General features: G+C 41.1%; 1 protein-coding gene across 3 annotated transcripts in view; it reads left to right on the forward strand.

Annotated features, from left to right (window-relative positions):
• Positions 1–26196, forward strand: part of sptbn1 (spectrin, beta, non-erythrocytic 1) — a 292639-nt gene that overhangs the window by 243953 nt on the left and 22490 nt on the right. For all 3 annotated transcript variants that reach the window (XM_043695961.2, XM_043695960.2, XM_043695962.2), the window contains 4 exons: positions 2761–3039; positions 4798–4928; positions 7370–7574; positions 23449–23823. In XM_043695961.2, coding sequence (XP_043551896.1) covers positions 2761–3039; positions 4798–4928; positions 7370–7574; positions 23449–23823 — 990 coding nt within the window. The remainder of the gene's footprint in view (positions 1–2760; positions 3040–4797; positions 4929–7369; positions 7575–23448; positions 23824–26196) is intronic.

Here is a 26196-nt window from a genome sequence, read left to right on the forward strand (position 1 = left end):
AAATTAAACTGTGATTTTAACAGTATTGAAATATAGTGCCCATCACTTAAATGGCCACATTTTAAAATATTACACTCAATTATAACAGCCAAAAAGACAATATACCTTTGTTACTCTGCAATATCATCAGTTTCAAAACCGCCAGTTCTGGTGACTTAAATGCTACATTTGTCTTGGACAGAAATTACTTTTTAAATACTCTGGTACATATCCTGTTGCACAGAAGAAATGTAAGTATGTAGTACATTGGCACAGTGCACTGCATGTACTAAAGGGCTTATTGAGACAAATTTCACTTTCCTTGGTCTGTATGCTTGCTTTATTGAGTGAGAGGCATCAGCCCAAATTTTGTGGCAGTAGTAATGGTGAGCATTGTCTTACTTGAAGGCTTAATTTGACAGCAGCTTATTAGTGTTCATATTTCTATTCAACGCAGCAACCCAGAAATTGCTGTTAAAAGCATCTAACTCCTCCAAGATTGCACTGGACTCATAAATGCATGAATTAGGATAACGAGGGAGCCATACTTTTGGTTTGAATCAGGATCCTGAGAATGGGATCAAATGGCTGTTCTGAACTGGCACTGTGTTAGGAACATTTATCCATTAGAGATTTTTCATGACTTGTCTAGTTAGAGCCCAGAGGACATGTTCACTGTCCACTTGAAGCTAATAGGCAATTAAGAGGCCTCCCAGTACACGAGATGCAGCAGCATGCCTCCTCAGATTAAGGAGGGAGTGAACACCTCCAACTTGAGGCATTGTTCAGCCACTTTACCAAATTTTGAATATTAAAAGCAACCAGGCCAACCCTAAAGAGGAGGGAAGTTCTTACTGGAAGTTCTTAACTGGAAAATTCCAATTGACCTTTGATAAGTAGTTTTAATTAGTCTTATGCTTGGTCTTAATTGGCTTCTGTTTTGTGCAGACAAGACTGGAGGTTCTTATGGTGGTATCCCTATCTCTGAGCCAAGAAGCCTGGGTTTGGGTTCCACTTGCTCAAATATCTCTATTAACATCTCTAAATAGGTTGGTTAGAAATATCTACTTATGGGCAGGAATCTTATGTCATCTTCTATTTCTTCTCAGAAAATTAGTCCAGAAGCAAGGTGGTGCCAGTATGCTACCTGATGGCGTGACTTTATGGAAGCAAAAGTTCTTCCTTGCATATTATGCTAAAAGTTGTTGGTAACATTACAGCTAGGGCATATTAAAGAGAAAGTGAGTTTGTACCAGTGTAATACATGATGATTACAGCGAAACAGCACATCTGTGCCACAAGAAAATTATAAGTTATGAATTTTATTCTTTCTACCAATCTAAAAGAAAAGTTTGGGACAACCATGATTGTTTATAATTTTCTGTACAGTGAAGGGCAATTTTTTTTCCTTCCAGGACTCCTCTTGAGATTTTTTAGAGTGCTACTGTTTGATTTTTGAAGCTACTTTTTGACATGATGCAGTCATGCAGTAACATTTTCCTCTGTATTTGTGTTAACGTATTAGGTATATGAATGCAGAAACCAAATTAGAATTCATCAATATTCTCAATAATTGTCAACTATGGGCGGCATGGTGGCACAGTGGTTAGCACTGCTGCCTCACAGCGTCAGAGACCCAGGTTCAGTTCCCGCCTCAGGCGACTGACTATGTGGAATTTGCACATTCTCCCCGTGTCTGCGTGGGTTTCCTCCGCGTGCTCCGGTTTCCTCCCACAGTCCAAAAATGTGCAGGTTAGGTGAGTTAGCCATGCTAAATTGCCCATTGTGTTAGGTGAAGGGGTACATGTAGGGGAATGGGTCTGGGTGGGTTGCGCTTCGGCGGGTTGGTGTGGACTTGTTGGGCCGAAGGGCCTGTTTCCACGCTGTAAGTAATCTAATCTAATCTATTGATTAAATTTAAAGCCACAACGCACAAGGAAAGCGTTGATTTCCTACACATCACAATATTTAATTTGGTATAAGGCGATGATCATAGGTTAGCAACAGGATTTTGGTTTTTAAGAAAATTGGCTCACAAAGTCATCATCCTAAACACAGCTTCCAGATTGATTGATGTCACAGCTAATGCATTCACATCATATATTCACAAAACTGGAATAATTTATTTGAGTCAGGTATTTGGAACATGAAGGGCAATGGTTTTATTGTAATTTATATTTCCTGTTTTTACTTGTTTGCAATCTGTGAAGATTTTTTTAGTCTGGTAGGAACCATCCTGCTGTTTTCCCTGATCACAAATATACTCTAGAGAGCACCATCATCGGTCACATACAGGATGCTGTATGCTGACAAGTATTTGGCCAACCAAAAATAAGATGATCAGTGAAAGACATTCATTAACTGTTTTACATTTTGTCAGCAGTTGGTCTTTAATAATCTTGCATATAACCTGTCACGCAGCTAAAATTACCAAACAGTATACAATGAGGCTGTCTCAGCAATAGTCCAGCAGTTGTGTCTTTCAAACCAGGCACCCCATCTAAACAGAAAGTTTATGATTAAAAATAGCAATATTTATATAGTCTTAAAATTAGATCGTGGTGAGATTGCAAACTCTTTTAAAAGAACAACTGCATTTGACATAGTAACTCATCAGGCCAAATGGTCAAGGTGCTTCACATTCGATAAATTTGCAGTAGTTAATAGCTATCACCTATGGTAGGTAAATCATGTTCATTGGGTGCACTCATTATCACCAATGCAGATTGTATTGGTTCTCTATTATAGTGATAATGCTACATGTGTTTTTGTCCTGTCTAGACTCTTCAAAAGGAAATTCAAGGCCATAAGCCACGTATTGATGATATATTCGAGAGAAGCCAAAGTACAGTAGCTGCAGATTCCCCAAGTGCTAAGGCTATTCAGCAGAGATTATCAGATCTACGAGAACTTTGGAAATTATTGTCTGAAGAAACAGAGAAGCGGCACAATCGGCTGGTGGAGTCTCACAAAGCCCAACAGTACTATTTTGATGCTGCAGAGGCTGAAGCATGGATGAGTGAACAAGAATTGTACATGATGTCGGAAGAGAAAGCGAAGGTTGAATATTGTGTATTTTATACTCTGATAGATGTGCTGAATAACAAAAAAGCAAAGGAACTGTGTTAGTATTGGGGAAAAGAAACAGAACAATTGTTAAAGTAACATTCATTAGTAAAAGTGAATGACAGCTCTATGAAGTGAAGTTTGTGGACAAATTGTTTAATATCCATTGAGACTTTTTCCTAGAACTGCAGTTAATGATATCCCATTAAGTTATGTTTCTTTATTTTTATAGTATTTCCAAAGAAACTTACCTATAATACCCAACCCAGCCAAAGGTACTAACATATTGGTCAACATACTCAGAGCAAAATATGATTGCTGTTATTTCCCTTTTTTTTACAATTTGCACTTTTAAACATCTTTAAAAACCCTGTAACAGTGTTACTTAAATGATTAGTCACAGTGCTTGTGGTAATCTCTTTTATTCAAAGTTTGTGCGAAGATTTGTAGCTCGGGTGCTCGTTGCTGTGGTTCTGTTCGCCGAGCTGGAAGTTTTTGTTGCAAACGTTTCGTCCCCTGGCTAGGCGACATCATCAGTGCTTGGGAGCCTCCTGCGAAGCGCTTCTTTAATGTTTCCTCCGGTGTTTATAGTGATCTGTCCCTGCCGCTTCCGGTTGTCAGTTTCAGCTGTCCGCTGTAGTGGTTGGTATATTGGGTCCAGGTCGATGTGTTTGTTGATGGAGTTTGTGGATGAATGCCATGCCTCTAGGAATTCCCTGGCTGTTCTCTGCCTGGCTTGCCCTATGATAGTAGTGTCGTCCCAGTCGAATTCATGTTGCTTGTTGTCTGCGTGTGTGGCTACTAAGGATAGCTGGTCGTGTCGTTTCGTGGCTAGTTGATGTTCATGTATGCGGATTGTTAGCTGTCTTCCTGTTTGTCCTATATAGTGTTTTGTGCAGTCCTTGCATGGTATTTTGTACACTACATTAGTTTTGCTCATGCTGGGTATCGGGTCCTTCGTTCTGGTGAGTTGTCTGAGCGTGGCTGTTGGTTTGTGTGACGTTATGAGTCCTAGGGGTCGCAGTAGTCTGGCTGTCAGTTCTGAGATGCTCCTGATGTACCATACATCAGGAGCATCTCAGAACTGACAGCCAGACTACTGCGACCCCTAGGACTCATAACGGCACACAAACCAACAGCCACGCTCAGACAACAACTCACCAGAACGAAGGACCCGATACCCAACATGAGCAAAACTAATGTAGTGTACAAAATACCATGCAAGGACTGCACAAAACACTATATAGGACAAACAGGAAGACAGCTAACAATCCGCATACATGAACATCAACTAGCCACGAAATGACACGACCAGCTATCCTTAGTAGCCACACACGCAGACAACAAGCAACATGAATTCGACTGGGACGACACTACTATCATAGGGCAAGCCAGACAGAGAACAGCCAGGGAATTCCTAGAGGCATGGCATTCATCCACAAACTCCATCAACAAACACATCGACCTGGACCCAATATACCAACCACTACAGCGGACAGCTGAAACTGACAACCGGAAGCGGCAGGGACAGACCACTATAAACACCGGAGGAAACATCAAAGAAGCGCTTCGCAGGAGGCTCCCAAGCATTGATGATGTCGCCTAGCCAGGGGACGAAACGTTTGCAACAAAAACTTCCAGCTCGGCGAACAGAACCACAACAATCTCTTTTATTTAACATTTTTAAATAAAAATTTAAAAGCTTCTCAGGAACCTGTTGAAAGAAACTTTTGATGATGTGTCACTTTGCAGGATGAGCCGAGTGCAGTGATGATGTTGAAAAAACATCAGATTTTGGAGCTGGCGGTGGAGGATTATGCTGAGACTGTGCATCAGCTTTCAAAGACCAGCAGAGCTCTAGTGGCAGATGGACACCCAGAGAGGTTAGTTTAATCTTTGGCATTATTACATCTGTTGTATGTTATGATTGTGACAGGAGGAATACACTGGAAATAAAGTCCAAGTAAACCACCAATTGCATCATTTGTACAAATGTGTTGATTCAATCAGCTAATGCTCTAATTGCTTTTTTCCTGTACTACTATTTGGCATGCTTGCCTTCATTGGTCAGAGCATTGAGTATAGGAGTTTTGATGTCATGTTGCAGCTGTACAGAACATTGAGGCCATTTTTATAATACTGTATGCAATTTTGATTGCCCAGCTATCAGAAGGATGATGTTAAACTTGAAAGGGTGCATAAATGATTTAGAAGGATGTTGCCACAGTTGGAGGGTTTAAGCTATGGGGAAAAGCTGAATAGACTAGAGGTTATTTTCCTTGGAGCATCAGAAGCTGAGGGGTGACTTTAGAAAGGTTTATAAAATCATGAGGGGCTAGGATGGAGTGAATAGCCACGGTCTAGTTCCAAGGTTGGGAAGTCCAAAACTAGAAAATGTAGGTTTAAGGTGAGAGGGGAAGGATTTTAAAAGGACCTGAAGAATAACTTTTTCATATAGAGGACAGTGAGTGTATGAAACAAGCTGCCAGAGGTGTGTCCAGTTACAACGCTTAAAAGGTATTCGGATAGTTACATCAATTGGGGGGTTTAGGGGGCTGTGGGCCAAATGCTGGCATATGGGTCTAGGTTAGATTGGACTGTCTGATCGTTGTGGGCGAGTTGACTGAGCGGTCTGTTTCCGTGCTGTGTGACTCCATCCAAAATACAAGTGACCTTCATATGTCGTCTTTAATAACTCAAAATAATCTGTTTATTGTAACAAAATATTATTTCTGAAAACAAATTGCAAACACTTTAATATCTAAGCTTTCATCTAGAATTACAACTGTTGGCTGAATTTTAATGATTTTAACTAAGTGCAAGTTGTGTCAAGGTTTGGGAGAAATTCTTGCCACAAGGGCCAGCAAAATTTGTCACCACAACTTACCAAATCCACCCCGGTAGCTATGTACCCTAACCCAGTATTGTCCCTCACATTCGATTCTTTCACCATCTTACCCATGTTCCTGAACAACTCTCCGTTCATTGGATATCTACCTAAAGGCCAGCATCCCTTATGCCCATGCCATTCATAAAAGCCCATTATGCAGCTGGATAACCATTGCCTGTCCAGAGCTGTCCTGTCCTGTCCTGATATTTGTTGACATATAGATGAGAAGAAATTATCACTGCTGCCAGATCAGGTCCTGGAGATCCTGCTGGATGGGTAAGTGCAAATGTAGAGCTTCCTCTTCCTCCTTCTCACCACCAGCCCCTCCCCAAAAAACCAGCAGTGGAAGCCACAACATCAGACCGTGTCAGCTTGGTTTGAGGTTGCCACCCTGCTTAAAATACATGCAGCCATTGGGAGGATTGCCTACCACTATAGGAAGATGGCAGCGTCCTTCTCCACTCTTCCAGCATATATGCTATCATCCTCTCTCTGATACCTCTCTCACTTTATCTTTGTTACTGTGTCAACATCCCACGAAGGCTAATGCTCTACAGCTCTCAATATTGCCTACAACATCTTCCTTCACATGTTGTCACTAACCTCAAACCCAATACCGCTAGCCCTCCATGTCATCTGTGTTGCCTAATCACTCACTTGAGACACCTCCCCATCTGCACTAAAGGAAAGCTGTGCCACCCATTTTCACTTTGAAGGGATGTCTTTCCTTGCAGGAGAGACTAGAACCGGAACTCACTAAGAATAAGCAATCTTGCTTTAAGATGTGAAGTTTTTTTCACTCGTCATTTGCTTGTGGAAATCTCTTCAGAAAACAGAAGAGACTGGATTATTGAATGTATTTAAGACTCTGTCAGATTTTCATAGATGAGAGAACCAAGAGTTATGAAAGGCAGACAGGAAAGAAGAGTTGAGACCACAACGAGATCAGCCATTATGTTATTGAATGGCAGAGTATGCTCAAAGAGCCAAATGGCCCATTTGTCATTCTGAATTCTATATCTTATATTTGTAATGTTAAGACTAATTGCAGCATGAAACTAGGCAAACGTAGGTGAATGTCAAGTTAGAACCATGGTATCATAGGACATGCCATTCCTGAAGAAGGGCTTATGCCCGAAACGTCGATTCTCCTGCTCCTTAGATGCTGCCTGACCTGCTGCGCTTTTCCAGCAACACATTTTTCAGCTCTGATCTCCAGCATCTGCAGTCCTCACTTCTACCATGGTATCATAGATTAGATAGCAAGTATGTGATTTAGATGTCTTTTCCCCATATCACTATGCAATTGCAGAAAACCATTCTCTTCTTGGGCTTATTTTGTTGGTCTTCATTCCTTTGGGTATGGTGTGACTGACATTTACCTGTACAGGAAACCTTACTATCCATTAATTTTTAACAAATTTTGTTTTTCAGTGAGCGTATCAGCATGCGCCAGTCCCAGGTGGACAAGCTTTATGCTGGCTTGAAAGATTTGGCTGAGGAGAGAAGAGGGAAACTGGATGAGAGGTATCGCCTTTTTCAATTAAACAGGGAGGTGGATGATTTGGAGCAATGGATAGCTGAACGTGAGGTGGTCGCTGGATCGCATGAACTTGGGCAGGATTATGAGCATGTTACGGTAAATATTCACCTCAAATGTATATGTAAAATATGTATTCATGCTACTTTATCTCTGGAAAATATTTCAGTCTACTACTAATTTCTTTTCATACCTCATGAAAAATATGATTGACTGAAATTTATTTAGCTGGACAGTTGGTCAAGCATTTATTATTGTAAAAATGCAGGTATTTCCATTTTGATTCTCTAGAAGGTACATGCAGGAATGACCGGAGGGTCCCAGAGAACTGGAAAATGGTTAAGGTAACACCTCTGTTCAAGAAGGGAGGGAGGCAGAAGACAGAAAATGAAAGGCCAGTTCCCCTGACCTCAGTCGTTGGTTCGATTTTAGAGTCCATTATTAAGGATGAGACTCCGGCGTACTTGAAAGTGCGTAATAAAATAGGGATGAGTCAGCATGGCTTCATCAAGCGGAGGACGTGCCTGACATCTGTTAGAATTCTTTGAACAGGTAACGAGCAAGTTTGCCAAAAGAGAACCAGTGGAAGTGATCTGTTTGGATTTTCAGTAGGCCTTTGGCAAGGTGCCACATCAGATAAATAAGATGAGAGCCCATGGTGTTAGGGGCAAGATATGGTTAGAGGATTGGCTGTCTGGCAGAAGGCAGGGAATAGGGAAAAGGGGATCTTTTTCAGGATGGCAGCTGGTGATTACAGGAGTTTCACTGGAGTTGGTGTTGGGACCCACAGCTATTCACATTATACATTAATGATCTCGATGGAGAAACTGAGGGCATTGTTACTAATTTTCTGATGACACAATGATAGATGACGTGACAGGTAGCAATGAGGAAACAAGGCGACTGCAGAAGGTCTGAGCTATAATGATATTTGAGTGGATAGTTTTGACATAAATTACGACAGAAGCTGAGCCACCTCCGTTCAGTGCTGCATAATAGTTGGATCCATAAGTGTATTATTGACTTGGCAATGTTGGAAATGCTGAATGAGCTCTTGGAAAAGTACTGTGCCAAATTGGCATTGGACTCCTTACTCCCTGATGTAGATCACAGACTTTCTAGAAGACTGTTGTTGAGTCTATTGGGCACCAGTTCCTCTTTTGAGAAGAAACTATCCTTATGGACTTCTCACAATTAATTCTTAACTAACCTATTTATTTCAAAGGTTCAAGTTTGGTTCTCTAATTTCTTGATTATATACTGAGATAGCATAATAGAACTATTAGAACTGTTAATATCAAACTTTGAACAACAACTAAATATAAGGCCAGCATCTTCAACCAAAAGGTCTGACTGACATTATAAACCAGATCATAGGGACTCTTGTGGTGCAGTGGTAGTGTGCCTAAATTTAAATTGATTTGTCCCCTTAAACTTCAATTAAATTTCCTGTTGTGTTCCTGTACTATCAACTTGTATCAGTCCTAGTTTCAGAATTTCAAAGCTAATTATGTCCAGGCTTGGTGGTTTTAAACGGTATTTGTATATTGGATTCACAAGTAATTGCCATCAGTTCAGGGATCCCCATTCTCAAAGCACTTTGTTTCAGCATTTTGGTTCTGTTTGGGTTGAAGAAGCCCAAAGTGTTATAACACCCAAATGTGTGTGTAAATTCAGAAATCCAAAGCCTAGTCCTGTCCAAAATCTCTTATCTGCTGACACAAACGTGCAGAAAGATTTAAAAGCTATCAGCAGAAAAGTTAATTCTCTGCTAGTTTGAGAAGGGGCAAAGTCCAAGTCACCAGGTGATATCATGTCATATCTGTTTTAGGTGTTTTCTCACTCTTATGTTTTGTGGGTTTTTTCTTCCTAGAAACTAGAATAAATACTTGAATGATTGCCAAATTTCCACTTAACAGTACATTTTTAGAACACACTTTTCACTGCACAGATTTTTTAAAAAATTAAAATTGAAGAGTAAAGTTAACACTACTTTTAAACATTTGTCTCAACTTTTGGATTCTTTCTGAAATAAATTTTGAGTTGGTGGTGCTTGTGGACTCTTTCCCCCGTTGTAGTCCTGATTTTCATTGAATTATAAAATATTCTCTCATTGTAACAGTCATGAGAATTCCGTGTGAATCTAATCCAATTTTCACTTTAGCCTTGGCTGGGGAAAGGGACTTTTGGAGAGTCTTAAATCTCTTGCTTAACTGTCCCTAAGGGTCCTTCACCCACCTATTCCTGCTCCTGAGTGATGTTATACACCAGGTCTGTACACACCTCACTGCACAGAGACAAGTTGTTTTGTGAGGTAGCAAGTGCAGTCTGTTCACAGATTTCTGCTTGACATGTTTTGGTTTTAGTTAAATCAAAGGAAAAGTCAGTTTCATTATTAGTTTCAAAGTCAATTGCAGTTGTAATGCTGGATCTAACTGCAGTGTTTTTTCTCATGTCATACATTGGCGACATAGCATTTCTGTGAACAATCAATTTTACTGCACAGCATGTTTTACCAATTTCCACAACTTTTTATTTTCCTCATCCAACTTTAAAGCCCATAATGGTGCTCCATCGGTTAACTCATTCCGGACTGTTTCTAGGAGACACTGGTAAATACTGTTGTATATTTCTAAATTCTCCAGTACAGCTTCCACTACTGATGATTCTACCTATCCCATTAAACTGGTAGTCACATTTTAAGTTACTCCAGTATCATAGTGATTTCCTGTTTTAATTTAAGAACTGCTCAGCATGTGTTTAACTGCATCTAAAACTTCCTAGCTTCTCAAACTTAAAGACAATTAAATTTTGACTTCTGTGACATCCAACTTCTGGCACCACTGTTGATTTTAGGGATTTATGAAATAGTCACGTAATAATAAGCAGTCAACAATTTACGGGAATTTTCTGATAGTTTGTTAAGTTTAGAAATGATAAATTTTTTAATTAGGTAATGAATACAACCATGACAATTGAGGAAGGTTCACTGATAGCAGAGGATAAACAGGTTGTTGGTGTGGAATGTGTTGGTCTTGTTACATTGTGTTAACATTGTATACTCTTTAGCCATGGTTTTAGGGAGCTTTTCCCCATGTCATCATCTTATGTCCTTCTACCATCTGGAGAAGTCAGCTCTCTGAGGACTATCCATGAGGACTGCTACCTACAAGGACTGCCTGATGAGGACTGTCCTCTGCCCCTGAGCACATAATGATACATTCCATTTCTAGCAGGCTGATAGTTTATATTGTGTCAATCTGAATAGTTTTGGCCAGTGACCATGGACAGCTACTCATGATGTTGGAAGGGCATTGTCCCCTTTCCCGCCTCCATTTGAATGTAAGAACGAAGAGCAGGAGTCGGCCATCCGGCTCTTAGAGCCTGCTCCACCACTCAATAAGATCATGGCTAAATTTTTCATGGACTCAACTCCACTTGCCTGTATTTTCATCATATCCTTTAATTCCTTTATTTTTCAAAGAAGTATCTACCTTAGCTTTAAAAGCGATTATGGAAGTAGCATCAATTACGTCCCTGGGCAAGGAATTCCATAGACTAACAACCCTCCAGGTGAAGAATTTCCTTCTCAGTTCATGTCTAAACCTGCTCCCTCTAATCTTGAGGCCATGCCCTCTTGTCCTAGTTTCACCTGCCAGTGGAAGCATCTTATCTATTTCTATTTTATTGATTCCCTTCATAATTTTATGTTTCTATAAGATCCCCCTCATTCTTCTGAATTCCAATGAATATAATCCCAATCTACTCAGTCTCTCCTCATTAGCCAACTCCCTCAACTCCGGAACAAACCAAGTGAACCTCCTCTGCACCCCCTCCAGCACCAGTACATCCTTTCTTAAGTAAGGATACCAAATATGTGAACACTACTCCAGGTGCAGCACTTTGTACAGTTGTAACATTACCTCTCTGCTTTTAAACTCAACCCCTTTAGTAATGAAGGACAAAATTCCATTTGCCTTCCTAATTATTTGTTGTATTTGCACACCAACCTTCTGTGATTCATGCACCAAGACACCCAGGTCCCTCTGCAAATCAGTATGAATGAAACTTTTTACCATTCCAGTAATAATCTATTTTGCTGTTACTCATACCAAAATGTATGACTTCACATTTATCAACATTGTATTCCATCTGCTAGACCTTTGCCCATTCACTCATTGTATCTATGTTCCTCTGCAAATTCCTCTGCATGCTTTGCACTGCCACTCATCTATGTCATTGACAAACTTTGGCACTGTACACATGGTCCCCAACTCCAAATCATCTATATAAATTGTAAATAATTGTAGTCCCAACACCACTCCCTGAGGCACACCACTAGTCACTGATTGCTAGCCAGAATAGCACTCATTTATTCCCACTCTTTGCTTCCTATCAGTCACCCAATCCTCTATCCACGCTAATACTCTATCCCTAATACAATGCATCTTATGCAGCAGCCTCATGTGCAGCATTTTGTCAAAGGCCTTTTGGAAATCTAGGTATACCACATCCACTGGGTCCCCGTTGTTCACCTTGCTTGAAATACCTTCATAGAATTCCAAAAGATTGGTGAAGCATGACCTGCCCTTAATGAACCCATGCTGCGTTTGTACAATGGGGCAATTTCTTTCGAGATGCCCTGCTATTTCTTCCTTGATAATAGACTCCAGCATCTTCCCCACTACAGAGATTAAGCTCTCTGGTCTATAATTGCCCATCTTTTGCCTACTTCCCTTTTAAACAGTGGCATCATATTTGCTACTTTCCAATCTGCTGGGACTGCCCCAGAGTCCAGCGAAGTTTGGGAAATTACCGCCAATCCACCTGCTATTTCTCCCACCATCTCTTTTAGTACTTTGGGATGTATTCCATCAGGGCTAGGAGACTTGTCTATCCTTAACTCCATTAGCTTACCCAACACTAGCTCTTCCGTAATAATAATTGTTTCCAGGTCCTCACCTACCTTCATCTCTTTGTCACTTACTGGCATGTTATTAGTATTCTCCTTGTGAAGAACGATGCAAAGTACCTGTTCAACACCTCAGCCATTTCATCATATCCCATAACTAACTGCTCCTTCTCATCCTCTAAAGTACCAACATTTACTTTAGCCTCTCTTCTTCATTGAAGATTAGCTTTCAACGGCAAAACTGTGTGAGAGGTGAATTATGAGGTGGATGAAGAGATGTTTGATTGTGATTTGGATAAATTGAATGAGTAGCCATTTGTTTGGCAGATGAAGTATAAGGTGCATAAATGTGATATAATCCAGTTTAGTAACAAAAACAAGAAGGAGGATTATTATCTGAATGGCAAATATATCAGTTACTGAAAGTAAGCATGCAGGTGCAGCAGGTGATGAGGAAAGTAGAAGTTACGCTGGTCTTCATAGCCGGAGGATTTTAGTGCAGGAGCAGGGATATCTTGCAGCAATTGTACAAGGCTTTGATGAGACTACCCCTGGTGTATTGTATTCAGTTTTGGCCTCGTTATCTGAGGAAGGATGTTCCGGCTTTTGAGGGAGTGCATCGAATGCACCAGTCTGATTCCTGGGATGTCAGGACTGACCTATGAAGAGAGATTAGACTATTAGGACTATATTCACTGGAGTTTAGAAGATTGAGGAGGAGATTCTTATAAAATCTGAACAGGACTAGACAGGGTAAACACAGGAAGGATTTTCCTAATGACTGAGGAGTCCAGAACCGGGGTCACAGTCTAAGGGTAAGGACTAGGCCATGTAGGACTGAGGTGAGGAGAAATTTCTTCATCCAGAGAGTGAATTCTTTGCCACAGAGAGCAGATGAGGCCAAATCATTGAATGTTTTCAAGAAGGAGTTAGATATGTTTTTTTAGGACTAAAGAAATCAAATGATCTGAAGCAAAAGCAGGAACAGGATACTGAGTAGGATGATCAACCATGATATTGTTTTGTGGAACACACTTGAATGGCCGAATGACCTACTCCTGTTCCTTTTTTTTTGTATATCTATCCTTTTTCAGAACAAAATCTTACTTTTGAAAATATTGCACTCATAATAAATGTGGTGCCTGATAAATCTTTCGTTTATCCTTGTGGAAGGCTAATTACTATTGTATCACAGTTAAGTGAGATCATATGCTACACAGGAAATACTGAATATGAAATACAGAAAGCGTATTATTTTGAAGGACACCCTATTTCCAACACCTTCTAAAACACAGTGCATTTTTTTCTATATCCCATTAACCATTTTCTGTAATCTGCCACATTGAAATGCTGCCTGAGGGTTTTGCAAGAGAATCTAATTGCAATCACTCCCTCCTGTGAGCTGACACCTATAATACTTTTGTCCTCTGTCCTGGCTGCACTCATGATCAGTATCTCACCATATCCACTTCTGAACTGTGCTCTTAAATTATGCACAGCATTTGTTATCTGAGCTGGCAGCTTGGATGTCAGATTGGGTGACAGTACCAATGAAAAAACACTATCTTGATGTTGCAAACACTGCCTGGCCAGATTGAAGTTCTTTTGGGAGTAAGAAGAAAAGGGACAAGAGTTGTGTTGAGATGTGAGAGGGGAAGAGTAACAAGAGGTGCATGCTCACCATTTGGAAGAGGGAAAGTGAGATGTGACAAGGAGTTTTATATTGTTGCCATCTATTGTTTCAGCCCTGCAGTGGCTGCTCCCATGATTTGGCAAGCACTATCTCCTACATGAACATAAGGATGTTGAGCCACATTTATTCCTCACCTGTTCGTGCTTGCTGTCTCAGGTTGTGTAATTCCTTGACTCTAAACAGCGAAAATGTGTTAGTGTGGTGCAATGCACCTTAGTGATGTGACTGTTATAGCCAATAATAACTGTACAGATAGTTCTCCTGTAATGCTTGTTTATTCAACATGGTTTGTCTGTAACGCAATTTGTGAATTGCCGATGTTTTTAAAGCAAACTCCCATTCGCTGTTACGCAATTCTCATCCCCGGCACTAGGTGTTTATGATTAGATTAGATTAGATTACTTACAGTGTGGAAACAGGCCCTTTGGCCCAACAAGTCCACACCGACCCTCTGAAGAGAAACCCACCCAGACCCATTCCCCTACAGTGTGGTGGTACACTGAGGACTGGACTCTGTGTCAGCATCACATGATCAGTAGGCATGTGTGCTTTCTCTTGAAAAGCTTGGTAAAAGATATTATGAAATGTTTGTGTAAGTGGACTTGGAAAAGCATCGTGAAAATGTCTGTACAACCTGAAGACATGAAGCTAGGAGCAGTCTGTTAATTTAAAGAATTGAGATAAGAGTGAAATTTCACTGGAATTGACTAACAGTTAAAGGGCTGTTGAGGAGCAGTTTGAAACTTGGCTTTGTTGTTTATATTAAGAGCTTTTTTCCTCTCTTTTTAGATGTTAAAGAATATCTGCAGACTTGTGTGAATTTGTTTCAGTGACTAATTGCTCTGGCAACCAACTACAAAAAAACTAGTACAGGGTCTTAGACATGGTCAGTCAGGTGCTCAGGGTGGTCAGAGTCAGGAAACTCTGCACATAGTGGGTGAGGGAGAGAAAAATAGGTGACATACTGTTACTTTTGGTGCATGTGTGCAAATGTCCTGAGGGATTGGGTAGGCCATGCAGAAGAAATTCAGGGTCAGTCAGAGTCAGATGTTAAAGAGGATGAGAGTGAGGGGGAAGATGTTGCAGGAAATCGTGACTATAGTAGCAGAGATAGAGAGAGTGAGTATGAGGTACCATTGAGAAGATGATGGCACTTTCACTGGCAGAGTGGAGAAGGTTAGTGATCATCCTCCTACATTCTGTGCATTCCCTTACATAGTTGAATCTGCATTGTCTGGATGATAACCCTGGTCCAGGTTGGCGTGGTTCCAGTAGAATGAAGTCCTCTGGCCTAGGAGAAAAGGACATCCTGCCTCTGCATCACCCCATCCCCATCAGCAGCATCTCCATGTTCCTGCCCACAAAAAGAGACACCAATTTTCCATTGACTGCTATGTCCAGGGCTAATGTCAGGGACCATGCAGGGCAGCTCTGGCCTGACAGGTCTTATCTGGGTGCACAATATCTTTTTTTAAAATGGTGCTGCACCACGGATGTTGGTCAATTCTGGGATATCCAGGAGGTGGTGAGTTGTTTTGGAAATGGCACACGGTATGATGGTGCTAAACGATGTAAGAGGGGTGCCAAAGGGTGGGGTAGATAATAAATCAGGCAGGTTTTGTAAAATAAGGTGATGGACGTCCCCAAACGTCACAGTGTGAAACTCTCCAAAAAAAATAACAAAACTGACACTTAGAAAAAGAAATTTAAGGTTCGGTCCTTGATCTAAGGCAGGTTTCATTCTGGGATCTGACTTGTGCAGTGTTACCATTGGATGGAATCAGAAGACTGGCTAGAATGTAGTGCAGCCAGCAGATGTAGATGTCAATCAAGAGAAATCAGTTGAAGATTCTGATGAATTGCACCATACAGTACTAGGCAAAAGTGAGGACTGCAGATACTGGAAATCAGAGTCTAGATTAGAATGGTGCTGGAAAAGCACAGCAGGTCAGGCAGCATCCGAGGAGCAGGAAAATCAACGTTTCGGGCAAAAGCCCTTCATCAGGAAGGGCTGATGAAGGGTTTTTGCCCAAAGCGTAAATTTTCCTGCTCCTCTGATGCTGCCTGACCTGCTGTGCTTTTCTAGGACCATTCTAAACTATACAGTACCATACAACAGGTCAGCTACAACAGATCAAAATTTGCTTAGAGGCTACATTTTATCATTATTTTATCTTTTTTCCATGTCATTGTGAATTCTATAATGACTTCTAGCACAACCTCCAGCCACAATACACCCTTTTAAGTATAAGCCTTTAAGTACTGCAGTCTATAAGTGGTGGTAGCCTTTTTCATGTTGTGCTCCCTGTTAAAGCATACAGGCACTCAGCAGCAAACTTGGTGCTGGCTGCACAATGCCACTGTTTAATAAAGCAGGCAACATTAAGTTTGCTTCTTGCCTATCTCGAGCAGTGGATGTAAGTTAATCACACACCACAAGTCCCATGCCAATTTTCAAAGCTAAATGTTTTTAAATAGATGGTTGGACCAGGCACTGCAGTAGGTATCAGCTTCTTGTTCACAGGGCCTAATGTTTCATTTTAAAAATTAATTCCTAGAATGTGTGCTAAGTTTCCGTGTATTTTGTATTTTCCTTTTTCTTTCACATTACCCAGCTTTTATAACACATCAGGATGAGCCCTTCAAATACCAGGGGATAGGTGGCTATAGACCCAAGTGCAGATAAATGGGATTTGTGTAGTTTGGAGTTTATTGGTCAGCAATGATATGGTGGGCCAGAGACCCTTTTCTATGTTGTATTTCTCTCTGTCAGGCAAGCAGGAGGCTGGAAGAACACAGCAAGTCAGGCAGCATCAGGAGGTGGAGAAATCAATGTTTCTGGTGTAACCCTTCTTCAGGTGGTGAAGCAGATCTGGCAGCATCTGTGGAGAGCAATCAGAGTTAATGTTTCAGGTTCAGTGACTCTTCCTCAGAACTGATGTTAGTTAGGAGAAAGTTGTTTTCTTATGCAGAAGGTTGGGTGGTGGGGAGGGGTTAAGGAGTAACCGATAGGTAGAAATAGAGCCCAAAGAGAAGGAAGAACAGTTGGACAGACAAAGGAGTCGATAACGATCAGCCTGTAAGAATGAATATCTAGTAGTGGACAATTAGATGGGTGGTGTGTAATAGCAGACAGTGTAATAACAAGGCCTGATTAATGGGGGTGGGCTAAGGACATGGGAGAAGGTGTCTCAAGCCTTAAAATTGTTGAAGTCAGTATCGAGTCCAAAGTCTGTAGAGTTCCTAAGCAGAAAATGAGGTGCTGTTCTTCTAGCTGGTGCTGAGTTTCGCTGCTGTACTCTAGCAAGCCTGAGACAGAGATGCTGGCCAGGGAACAAGGTGGTTTGTTGAAATGGCAGGCAACTGGAAGCTCAGGGTCCTTTGTGCAGACAGAATGTAGGTGTTCTGCGAAGTGGTGACCCAGTCTACACTTTGTTTCACCAATGTGGCGAAGACTACATTGTGAACTGCGAATGCAGTAGACTAAATTGAGTGAAGTGCAGGTAAAGCGCTGCATCACCTGGAAGGTGTATATGGATCCTTGGATACTGCAGAGGGAGGAATTGAACGGCAGGTGTTACACTTCCTGTGGTTGCAAGGCAAGATGCCTTGGGGTTATGACAGGATGTTCAGAGTGAAGGAGGAGTGAATCAAGGAACGGTCCTTGCGGAAGGCTAACAGGGAAGGGGAATATATGTCTGGAGGCGGCATCTGACTGGAAGTGGCAGCTAAAGATCCTCTGGTGGGATGGTAGGTGAGGTCAAGGGAATCCTATCACTGTTATGGGAGGAAAGAGAGAGTTTAAGAGCTGAGGTGTGGGAGATGGGTCAGATCCAGGTGAGGACCCTATCACCTATGGCACTGGGGAATCCTTGGTTTCAGGAAGAAGTTGAAAGGCCCCCTTGTCAAAGTTAGAATAATTAGAACAGATGCAATGGAGACTGAGGAACTGGAAGGATGGAATAGAGTCTTTACAGGAGCAGGATGTATTGTCAATTTACTGGGAGTTGGTTTATAGTGCGTATTAGTGGCAAGCTTATCCTCAGAAATGGAAGTAGAGATGTCAAAGATCATCTCTGACTCTTCCCTTCCCTTCCTTGACACATCTGCCACTTCAACATACCGCCATGTTCCCTGGCCAACATCTCTGTTTCAGGCTTGCTGCAGCTCAGTACAAGCTGGAAGAACAGCACTTCATTTTCAGCTTTGGAACTCTGTAGTCTTCTGAGCTCAATATTGAATTCAACAGTTTTTGGATTTGAGGCACCTTCTCCCATGTCTTTACCCCAACGCCCACATACAAGGCTTTGTTATCACACTTTCTGCTTTTACATGCCACCCATCATTAGCCATTAATTGTCCTCTGACAGCTACTCATTCTCCCAGGTTGATCATTATTGATTCTTTTGTCTGTTCATCTTTTTTTCTCTCTCTTTTGGTTCTCTCTCCACCTATCATTTACTCCTTCCCCCTACCCTGTTTTCTGCATAAAAGCCAACTTTTTCCTAGCTAACATCAGTTCTGAGGAAGGGTCACTGAACCTGAAACGTCAACTGATTTCTCTCCACAGATGCTGTCAGACCTCCTCAGCCTCTGCAGCAATTTCTGATTTTGTTTTTGATTTCCAGCATCCACAGTTCTTTCAGGTTTTTGTATTAGGGAAACGTGATTTCAGAGCTACAGTCCCATATCCAGGGGCAGCACGGTGGCACAGTGGTTAGCACTGTTGCCTCACAGCACCAGAGACCGGGTTCAATTCCCACCTCAGGCAACGGTCTGTGGGAGTTTGCACATTCTCCCTGTGTCTGCATGGATTTTCTCCGGACGCTCTGGTTTCCTCCCACAGTCCAAAAATGTGGAGGTTAGATGAATTGGCCATGCTAAATTGCCCGTAGTGTTAGGTGAAGGGGTAAATGTAGGGGAATGGGTCTGGGTGGGTTGCTCTTTGGATGATCGGTGTGGACATGTTGGGCCGAAGGGCCTGTTTCCACACTGTAAGTAATCTAATCTAATAATGTTCTATCGATTATATGTAATGGGTGCATAGATGGGTATGACAAGGTGATTAAAGAAAGGTGGTCCTTTTAATTCCAACTCACTTCAACAGCAGTTTCTGCATCTGGTCCTTGGGATAAGGGATTCAGAGTCAATCAAGTGTCAGCATACTTTAGCTGTGATCAATGTTGAGGGTCTCGATGTCTCAAAGTTTGATCAGGCTGTATTCATCCACTGCTTCCATTATCCCCGTGCTCATGTTGCCCACCAGATTTTAGTATATCTGAGTGTTAGACTCTAGGTAGAAGAGGTATATGACAGCAGTGTTGATGTGACAAGCCTGTGCTTCTGGTGCTACAGGTCAAACTCAGGAATGATGATGATGGTGTCTGAGATGTTGTCATACTCATGGAATTATACCTTACTATGTCAGGTTGTTGCTTCACAGATCTGTGAGACAGTTGTCCCAATTAGAACATAAGAACTAGGAGCAGCAGTAGGCTATCTGTCCTGCTCCGCCATTTAATGAGACCATGGCTGATCTTTTTGTGGCCTCAAGTCCACTTACTCACGCTCTCGCCATAACCTGTAATTCCATTATTGTTCAAAGAATTATCTATCTTAGCTTTAAAAACATTTACAGGGGAACCTCGATTATCCGAACGTGATAGGCGGGCACTATTTCATTCGGATAATCGATTATTTGGTTAATCGATTAAATCCCTTTCCTTTGGGGTTTGGAGTTAAAGTCTTCTCATTCAGGAGACTGCAGCAGCACACAGCGCATGAGGCCTGGCCCCCCACCCTGTGCAACTCTGACCCTGCCCCCAGCCCTGTCCCCGTGCAACACCACCCCCAACCCTGTCTAACACTGTCCCCCCACCCCCAACTCCATCCAGCACCGATCACTGCCCACAACACCACCCGCCAACCCCGTCCAAAACCACTCTCCGCCTGCCCCCCCCAACCCCGTACACACCTGCCCCCTCTCCGGGACAACTGGACTGGACACCAACAAGACTACTGCAGTTGCCTTTGTGGAGTAAGTCTCCAAATAGCGCGCGTGCGTGCGCACACGCACACTTTTTTCCTGCAACTTTTTGACAGGTTCCACCTTTGTCCTGTACAGGACAATTTTGGAGAAGGGGGGGGGGGGGGGGGGGGGGTGTGGGGTTCAGGGTACATCCCTTTCAGAACTCCAGGGAAAGTGTGGGGGGAGAGAGAGAGGGCGGGAGGTTAGTCATTTGGAGACTGTGCCTGTTTAATCACTGTAAACAAAAGACGCGATCTCTGTTGGAAACAAGTCTTTGATGTAATGTTTCCATCGGGACCTCGAGATCTTTTTCGGATAATTGGTATTCAGATAATCGAGGTTCCTCTGTATTGAGGAAGCCTCAACCTCTTCACTGGACAGAAATTTCCATAGGTTCATAATCCATCTCAATTCAGTCCAAAATCTGTTCCCCCTAATTTTGAGGCTGTGCTCTCTTGTTCTAGTTTCATCCGCCAGTAGAAATATTCTTTCTTATCTATTCCCTCCATAATTTTATATGTTTCTATAAGATGCCCCCTCATTCTTCTAAATTTCAGTGAATATAATCCTAGTTTACTCAGTCTCTCCTCATAAGCCAACCCCCTCAACTCCAGAATCAATCTAGTGAATCTCCTCTGTACCTCTTCTAATGCCAGTACATCCTTTCTCAAGTAAGGAGACCAAAACTGCATGCAGTACTCCAGGTGCGGCCTCACCCGCACCTTGTACAGCTGCAACATAACCTCTCTGCTTTTAAACTCGATCCTTTTAGCAATGAAGAGCAAAATTCCATTTGCATTCTTATTTACCTGTTGTATATATATATTTATAGAATCTTTTGCTATCTGTCTTTATATTCTGAGCTAGTTTTTTATTCTCATAACATGTCTTACATTTTTTATAGCTCTTTTTGTGGCTTTCTGTTGACCTCTAAAGCATTCCCAATCTTTTAGTTTCCTGCTGATCTTGGCCATTTTGTATACCTTCTCTTTCAATTTGATAGCCTCCCTTATTTCCTTAGACATCCATGGCAGATTACCCCTCTTCCTACAGCTCTTCTTTTTCATTGGTATATACTTTTGCTGAGCATTTTGAAACATTGCTTTGAAATTCTTCTACTGTTCACCATCTGTCTTTGCTTCCAGTCTACTTCAGCCAAATCCTCCCTCATCCTACTATAGTTCCCTTGTTTAAACACAGGGCCCTGGTATTGGATTTTATCTTCGCACTTTCCATCTGTATTCTGAATTCAACCATACTGTGATCGCTCATTCCAAGAGGATCATCTCTAACCATCGCCTTGATGTCGTTCTTAAATATCAGAGCTATACCACCTCCCTGTCTGTCCTTCCGAATAGTCCGATACCTTGCATATTTAACTCCCAGTCATGACCATCCTGCAAACATGTCTCCATAATGGCTACTAAATCACATTCATTCACGATGATTTGTCATTAACTCATCTAACTTGTTACGAATGCTCTGAGCATTCAGGTAAAGTACCCTTATGCTAGTTTTTATACCCTGTTTATGAATTCCAACATCTCCAATAACATATCTCCTTTCTTTCTACTTTCATAGTCTTGCCATGTAGTTCAACACTCCTGCATACAAGTTAACCTGCTACTTTCCTTTTATTTGCCACCATACTCCCTGTTGTTTTCTCCTTCCCTTTCCTGCGACTCACTAGTTTAAAGCCCTAGTGACTACCTTCTTTATCCTTTTCATTAGAACACTGGTTCCAGATTAGTTCAGGTGGAAATCGTCCTATTTCCCCCTACCCCGGTTCCAAAACTGATGCCACTGCCCCATGAAATGGGAACCCTCTTTCCCACACCACTCCCTTAGCCACATGTTTACTTCCCTAATCTTCTTATCCCTAAGCCAATTTTCACATGGTTCAGGTAGTAATCGGTGATCATAACCCTTGAGGACCCGTTCCTTAATTTTGTTCCTAGTGCTTGATATTCCCCACATAGGCAAGGCTAGGAAGGAAGATCTATGTTGTTTGTCCTAATGAGAACCACAACAACTGGATCATTGCCCTCCTGTTCCAATATCCTTTCAAGCCGGTCAGAGGTGTCCTGTACCCTGGTACCGGACAGGTAACGTATCATATGGGACTCACGATCCTACTAACAATGGATACTGTCTATCCCCCTAATTATAGAATCCCCTACAACTACCACTTGTCTTTTTGCTCTTGAATGGCCTTCTGTGTTGCCATGGGCAGCTGGCTTATCCTCCCTGCAATCCTTTTCCTCATCCACAAAGGGAGCAAGTACCTCATACCTGTTGGATAAGGTCAAGAGCTGAGGCTCCTCCGTTCCTGAATTCAAGATTCCCCAACTGCCTCAGTTGCAATCACACTCTGCTATGCCTGATGACTGATTGATTGATTGAATTTGAAGTACTTTTCCCCCTCCCAGATGTGCTGCAGTGTTTGAAGCTAAGATTCCAGATGATCAGTTTTAAGCCTGAGTTCATCCAGCAACCAACACTTGCTGCAGATATGTTTACTGCAGCTCACAATGTGATTAGCCAGCTCCCACATCATACATCTGTAGTACATCACCTGCCCTATCATCTCTACTTAGTTACTTAATTAACTCATAAGTTTATATAAATTAATACATTTCTTAATACTTCTCTGCTGTGCTCTTTTTCAAACTTCATGCAGGTTTCCTTCCAGCCAACCACGTCACAGCTTCCTTGTGATTTCACTCCAGTTTTTTTTTGCAGCTACAGTGTGCCCCGAGTTTTATACTCCCTCTATGCAGCGGCTGCTGCTGCTCCTTCTGACTGCTCCCTGCAGACCAAGTTGCACTCCTGAGCTTAATTTCATCTCAAACCTCCACATGTTAATTAGGGATATTTTGCAGAGTTGACAGGGCTGTTAATGTTGCTGTTTGCCCAATGCGAAGGTCAATGCTAAGTCTTCCACATTTTGTTGCTTGCTTTGTGGCAGTTTTGTTACAGCTGAGTGTCTTGCATGGCCATTTCAGAAGGCAGTTAAGAGTCAACCACATTGCTATAGATCTGGATTGCGTATAGGTCAGACTAGGTGAGGATGGCAGATTTCCTTCCCTGAAAGATGTTGTGATAGGTTATTATGACAATCAGCTATGTTTGCATGGTCATTCAGCCAGCTTTTTAATTCCAGATTTTATTGAATTCAAATATCACCATCTACTGTAGCGGGATTTGAAACCATGCTTCTAAAGCATTAGACTGAGGCTCTGAAATAGTGACATTAGCAATGCGCCAAGATAGAGATTCAGCTAAGTAACAATCAAAACATAGGCTGTTCTTCTTTTTTATAAATTATATTTCTTTTCAGATGTTGCAAGAGAGGTTCCGTGAATTTGCTCGTGATACTGGTAACATTGGCCAGGAGCGAGTTGACAGTGTGAATCGTATGGCTGATGAGCTGATTAATTCTGGACATTCTGATGCTGCCACAGTTGCTGAATGGAAAGATGGACTCAATGAGGCTTGGGCTGATCTCCTTGAGCTTATTGACACCAGAACACAGATTCTAGCAGCTTCTTATGAGTTGCACAAGTTTTACCATGATGCCAAGGAGATCTTTGGACGAATTCAAGACAAGCACAAGAAGCTTCCAGAGGAGCTAGGACGAGATCAGAACACTGTGGAAGCGTTGCAGAGAATGCATACAACATTTGAACATGACATTCAAGCTCTTGGTACTCAGGTAAAACATCTAACATTCTCAATATGATGATTAGAGTGCAAGTCTGATACAACACATAAGGATATACTGTGAATTTATTTATAGCTTGAGGGTCCCATTACTCCAAATAAAGAAAATCACAAATGGAAAACTCATTTTTATTTATCTTACTTGAACATGTAGAAATGTATGTTTCTTCATTTGAAATAATTGGCCCATGTTATAAATGGATATATAAGTGGATTCTCCTGATTGCCCAATAAACTTTGACAGAAAATCTATAGAACCCCAGATAATCGCAATCATTAATCATTTTTCCTGCTGAAAGGAAATTATTTTCTCCTTTTAAAATTTAACTTCAACCCCACATAGCTACTTAATTTTATAAAGCACACACTGAATTAATATACAGGTGCAAAGCTTCCTTGCTATTTTTAACTTCAGCATCTGTTTTCTGGATGCTATTTTATGGTTCCTATACTTGAAAATTTCACTTCCATCTTGAGATACAAAGAAAGCTGAAAGAAGGGGCTGATCTCAGGAGATTTTTTGACACTTCTATTATTTTGTGTTGATTTTGGCATCCTATGCATGTGTATGGTAATAAATAATAGAACCAAACCTTTGCTGAGATCATCAGTTAATAATTTTAATTGTCGAGAGTATGGTGCTGGAAAAGCGCAATAGGTCAGGCAGCATCCGAGGAGCAGGAGAATCAACATTTCGGGCATAAGCCCTTCATCAGGAATAATTTTAACTGTCCAGCTTTAGATCAGTACAGCTATAACACATACTCACCTCTTGGACACCAACATCCACATTATACTGAATTTCCTCTGTACTAATAAGACAACAGCCATAGATTGGACATGCAAACCTTTTTAATGGAATATTCCATAGTAACAATACGTTTGTAAATTATCTTACACTTAAGTAGGGCTTCTAAGTTAAAATGGTATCACTGTGAGTTTTTGATGATCACTGCACAATGTGAGTACAAGATGCTGAAATGGTGTTGTTAAGACTGTAACCACCTGTCCAACATTCAAGAATGCAGCTCACCACCCACCACTGTCTCAGCTGGTAAAGAACAATAGAGGCTGGCCTAGTCAGTCACACCCATTTCCCCATTGGCAATATTTTTGTAATTTTTAAAAAATGTATATTTTTCTAATAAAATTGCTTATGCTGAGGAGTGAGCTGAAGAGACCATTCACTTAAATCTTGCAGATGACACATACCAGGTGACCTTTTGTATGAATTGGTATATTTCCATTAAAGCTGCTTGATAACTGAGGATAAACATGATGCTTTTTAAATTAAAAATGACATTTCTTTTATTGGTCTGCATCTCCAGCAAAACAGAGTTGGTAACCTTGTACAGGACTCTCACAGTGTCATATTGAAATTGAAATCAAGAAACTGTACGTGTTTGACAGACCTTTCATTTGTCTCCATCTTTTGTGAGAAAGCAGCGGGTTTTCTCAATGTCTTGTCATGACTATGTGGCAGACTTGTGGCCTCACTGCAGGCATTGATAACTACAAACAACCACCTTGTGGTACACTGCAGATCAAATCACTTTAATACCCTTTATTGTCAACATTGTTCTGTAGTCGCACATACAATGAAGATCAAGCTGTCTTGCATTATATTAAAGCATACAGTGTTAATAAATATAGCAGAAAATTAATTTCATATTCTCAAAGAAGAATTTTGCAGTTGCCTTAAAGTATTCTCCTTAATTATTCACAATTATTGTATATCCTTTACTGCAAATTAAAGATTGAAGTCAGAGGTTATTTGTTTTTCTCAACTTTACAATAGCTTCTATCTTAAGTATAATTTGAAGCATAATTGCATCTTTTATTAAAAAAATCCAAGGAAATATTTCAGAAGATCCTGAATATAAATTCAAAGGTTTAGAAAAAAACTTCTGTTGAGGGGGAGCGTTTACAATAATAGCCTTTATAAATGATTTAATCATTTGATTTATGTAAAGTTATCTATTGTACTGATTTTTGACCATAGAAATACATGGAGTTATGAGATAGGAAATTGAGTGAAATAAATTATGGAGATGTTAAATCACTAATACTTTTCTGTTTCTTGCTTCTAAGTGGAAAATGTGTAATTATTATGTGTGAATGTATACAAAGTATGTGCTTTGCAAACATTTTAATAATTTAAGTCTTTTAAAAGTGTGATTTTAGCATAAGTATTAGAACAAGATCAGCCATATAACTTTGAAAATACTGTTGTTATATGCTACTTGTTTCAAAAAACACGTAGACCCGAGCTATCATGAAGTTACTGTTTTAATTTCTAATTGTTAGTTTTTACTTTGTTGTTGCATTTGTGATATGTGAACCATGTGCTGTTTGTGATAAGAAT

Source organism: Chiloscyllium plagiosum, unplaced genomic scaffold, assembly GCF_037043375.1.
Source record: "Chiloscyllium plagiosum isolate Xiang-an unplaced genomic scaffold, Cpla_swu_hap1 HiC_scaffold_10, whole genome shotgun sequence".
Taxonomy (NCBI): Eukaryota; Metazoa; Chordata; class Chondrichthyes; order Orectolobiformes; family Hemiscylliidae; genus Chiloscyllium; species Chiloscyllium plagiosum.